We start from the raw sequence: 4,168 nt of genomic DNA, 5'->3' as shown, positions 1-4,168 counted from the left end.
TCCTCTACATACATACTGTCTATATGATGCACTCACTTCTAATACAGGAGTGTATGCATTGTGAACTAGATGATGATGATGTGTTACACGCTGTATCTTCATTCCTAGGAGGCTGTGCTGCTCAGGAAGTGATCAAAATTAAGACAACATCATCGCAAAATATTGGGACGCGAGGAGGAAAATGACCTGATAGTCAATTCCCAGCATTTGATACCAACCAACCAACATATTTCTAGTGAATGAGCATTCGCTAGAAATATGTAAAGAGAGAGTCAGAAATATGTAAACGCCGACCCCAAATAGAATTGGGATAAGGTGGAGTAAAAGAAGAAGTGAATGAGCATTCGCTCAGTATTCTTGGTCTGCTTGGGCGAGATGCATGAAAGTTTGATAAGGGTTTAACGTCACTGTATAATAGAGGTGGCAAAGATCGGTTCACTTTAGGGAATAAGTTCCAACTGTTCAGTTCAGTTCATTGAACTGTTCCCAATATAGGTAACTGTATCTTCATTCCTAGGAGGCTGTGCTGCTCAGGAAGTGATCAAAATCCTCACTCGTCAATACACTCCTCTACATACATACTGTCTGTATGATGCACTCACTTCTAATACAGGAGTGTATGCATTGTGAACCAGATGATGATGTGTTACACGCTGTATCTTCATTCCTTCTTAGCTCATTGGCCAATGGCCAATAGACATGTGTAATATTGTGTAAGGAGTGAGTGAGTAAGTGAGTCACTAAAAAGAACTACTCTTTTCAGTGAACTACTCAGTAATTGAGTTAGATCCTAAAACATGTAACTAACTCCTCATCTGACTCATTCACGGAGTAGTTAACTGAAAAGAGTAGGTAGGTTCTTCTTTTTTTTTTGACTCTCTCTTTACATATTTCGGGGGGGGGGGGTGAGATCTCCACGATAAGTACAAGTTGATCGAATTGAACTTACCGTTCAGAAAGAACAGTTCAGTTCAGGAACGAACTTCTTCAATGAACAAGTTCCTACAGTTCGTTCGTTCGTTCTTTTCCCATCTCTACTGTATATCTGCTAAGATTTTAGTGACGAGGGTTTCACCCTTCATTCGGTGACAAGCTACCCGTCTCACAATAACCTCACCCAGTGTGAGTAGGGCCGGAAAAAAACTAACAGCACTCGATTGCCAATATGTTTACCTATCCGGATATCAACCACGCGCAACATTGCTTAACTCCACTGTTTAATATAAATCTGTAAACTCGAAGTTTATTATTAAAAAATGTACAAATCAATACCTACATTCGTGTAGATTTAATCAATTTCTTATTTTTTTACTCCTTCTTCTTTTGAGTAAGGATAAATTTAGGAATTTCATCGTTGTCTATTTCATGACTAGGTGGACTCGAACCACCAACCTCCGGAATCGTGGTCCACCGTGTTAACCACGACACCTCTGAGGTTATATTTGGTTTATTTATCTTTGTATATCATATGTCATATGTTTGTATTAATAAAGTAATGCGCCTCCTAGGGGAATAAATGGGGTTTACATACTTATATTATGAATAATAAGAACGGATTTTTACACCTTTATAAAACAAGCACGAAAAATGAAATGGAGAAGGAAGAAAGATGTGGAGGAGAGAGAGATTAGGAAGAGAAAGTGAGATAGGGTTTCTGAGGAACAGAAGGAGAAAGAGAGAGCTACGGAGGAAGGGGAAGAAAATGAGAGAGAGAGAGGAAGAGAGGAAAAGAGAGAAAGGGAGAGGAGGATAAAAAGAGAGAGGGGAAGAAAGTTAGAGAGACGAACAAATAGGGAGAGGGGAATAGAGAAAGATGATTAGATCAGTTGCGCTTACTTGGGTGAAGTTTCAAAGTCATAGAGCAGGAAAAATGAGGACCAACGGAATTTTTCTTAGTGATGGGCCGAGTGAATGATTTTACTCGAATGGACTCGAGTTTGACTTCACTCGAGTGCACTCGATTATTATTTTGTTCCACTCGAGTGGAAAAACTATTCATTGGGTTCTCTGACCCGAGTTCACTCGCGCACTCGCCACATATTATTGCAACATACAGTTTCTATTCGAGTACAAATCTATTCGTCAGAAAAACTATTCGTTTGAACGAGTTGAATGATTCACTACCCCCCTCTCCCCTCTTACTAGATGATGATGCAAGAAAGAGAACTGAAGAGGGGGAGGGGTATAGTGGTATACCCGTATGCCGAGAGTTTCCAAACGAAAACCCGAATATCAGCGACTCGCTCGCCTACTCGACTCGCGAGTGAGAAATCGGCACGGTGTAATTTCCAGGAAGAAATATTCAACTCGATTAATTTCCACTCGAGTTACAACTCGAATTGGAAAATAATCGAGTAGAAAATAATCGAGTTGAAAAATCTCACTCGAGTCCCATCACTAGAGCCCGCCATTCATATTGACGCCGTTGATACCATTGATTGTCCTCGCTAAGGGCAGAAGTACTTGACAAAAAGGGCAGAAGAGTGCCTTCATAAGTACGCTAGATGATGATGATGCAAGAAAGAGAACTGAAGAGGGGGAGGGGTATAGTGGTATACCCGTATGCCGAGAGTTTCCGAACGAAAACCCGAATATCAGCGACTCGCTCGCCTACTCGACTCTCGAGTGAGAAATCGGCACGGTGTAATTTCCAGGAATAAATATTCAACTCGATTAATTTCCACTCGAGTTACAACTCGAGTTGGAAAATAATCGAGTAGAAAATAATCGAGTTGAAAAATCTCACTCGAGTCCCATCACTAATTTTTCTTTTTCTTCTCCTTCTAGATCCCGACATAAATCGATTAAAAAAATGCCGGTAAATCGTGAACTTTGACGTCACGGCATACGCTCCCGTAGGCGATGACGTCACATCAAATGTCCCGAGCATAGCTCCCTCGTAGGCGACACATTAATGTGTTTGTGCGCATACGTTTCTGCGCAGTTCTTTCTGCTCCTCCGCTAGCGCGCTTGCATAATGCATAGTGACGCTACCTAACGGACGAAAAAAACAACTGCGTAAAGTCTGACGTCACACATATTTGAACTCTTTCATTAGAATAGAAAATAAAAATTGAATTTTCGACCTTTTACAGTTATTTTTTCGAAGTTTTGACCTCAGATTTGGATTTTTCCCAACTTTTTACATAGGAATCGACCATTTTTATATTTTTTACCCATTTGCAACTGCTCCATTATGGTATCACCACAGGGGAGTAAAAGAGAGAGAAAAATGAAATAGAGAGAGAGAGAGAGAGAGAGAGAGAGGAAGAGGAGGATAAAAAGTGATAGGGAAAGGGAGAGAAGGAGAAATAGACAAACGAAGAGGGAATGAGAGAGAGAGAGAGAGAGAGAGAGAGAGAGGGGAATAGTGGAAGAGGGAGAGAGACAGGAATCATGGTATCACCTATTAACATTTACATAATGATTATGAGATTATAAAGTTCAAGGTTTTAAAGCTAAATTTTCCCTTCTGTTTTATATGTTACATCCTTCCGTACCCCCAATATTGTCTGTACAACAACCTCAGTGGTGTAGTGGTTAACGTGGTGTACTGTGGATCTGGAGGTTGGTGGTTCGAGTCCAATTCAAGTCGTAAATTGAAATGTGGTGTATTAATAGGAGAACGATATTTGTGACACAAGCAATTGAATTAAAACAGTCAGAATAAATTCCTTTTTTCCCCCCCAAAGTTTAAAATTGTTTCATTTTCTCACATCCCAGAAAAATAAGTAGGTAGGTATGTAGGTAGGTATTCCTGAGGTGGTAATGGTGGTATAAACTTGTTAAACTTTGCTATAAAAGAATTTACCAATGGTGAATTTTCGACCTTTTACAGTTATTTTTTCGAAGTTTTGACCTCAGATTTGGATTTTTCCCAACTTTTTACATAGGAATCGACCATTTTTATATTTTTTACCCATTTGCAACTGCTCCATTATGGTATCACCACAGGGGAGTAAAAGAGAGAGAAAAATGAAATAGAGAGAGAGAGAGAGAGAGAGAGAGAGGAAGAGGAGGATAAAAAGTGATAGGGAAAGGGAGAGAAGGAGAAATAGACAAACGAAGAGGGAATGAGAGAGAGAGAGAGAGAGAGAGAGAGAGAGGGGAATAGTGGGTTAGATTCTAACTCACTCTTCAGGTCTCTCTAGCTTTAGGAATAGGGAGT

General features: G+C 40.0%; 1 protein-coding gene across 2 annotated transcripts; it reads left to right on the top strand.

Annotated features, from left to right (window-relative positions):
- The first annotated feature begins 6 nt into the window (after window positions 1-6).
- On the top strand, window positions 7-1,556 carry LOC103521120 (nedd8-activating enzyme E1 regulatory subunit-like). Of its 2 annotated transcripts, none has more exons than XM_008486226.2 (2): window positions 7-108; window positions 518-1,556. In XM_008486226.2, exons 1-2 carry the CDS (start codon window positions 24-26, stop codon window positions 628-630), a joined length of 198 nt encoding a protein of 65 aa, XP_008484448.1. In that variant the 5' UTR covers window positions 7-23; the 3' UTR covers window positions 631-1,556. The 2 variants fall into 2 exon arrangements, with proteins under 2 accessions (XP_008484448.1, XP_026687744.1); XM_026831943.1 differs by having other exon boundaries at window positions 7-111; window positions 521-1,556.
- Window positions 1,557-4,168: the final 2,612 nt, after the last annotated feature.

This window comes from Diaphorina citri, unplaced genomic scaffold (genome assembly GCF_000475195.1).
Source record: "Diaphorina citri unplaced genomic scaffold, Diaci psyllid genome assembly version 1.1 scaffold4548, whole genome shotgun sequence".
NCBI classification, from domain to species: domain Eukaryota; kingdom Metazoa; phylum Arthropoda; class Insecta; order Hemiptera; family Psyllidae; genus Diaphorina; species Diaphorina citri.
The sequence above is the reverse complement of the archived record's forward strand: the minus strand, read 5'-3'. Positions and strand labels throughout refer to the sequence as shown.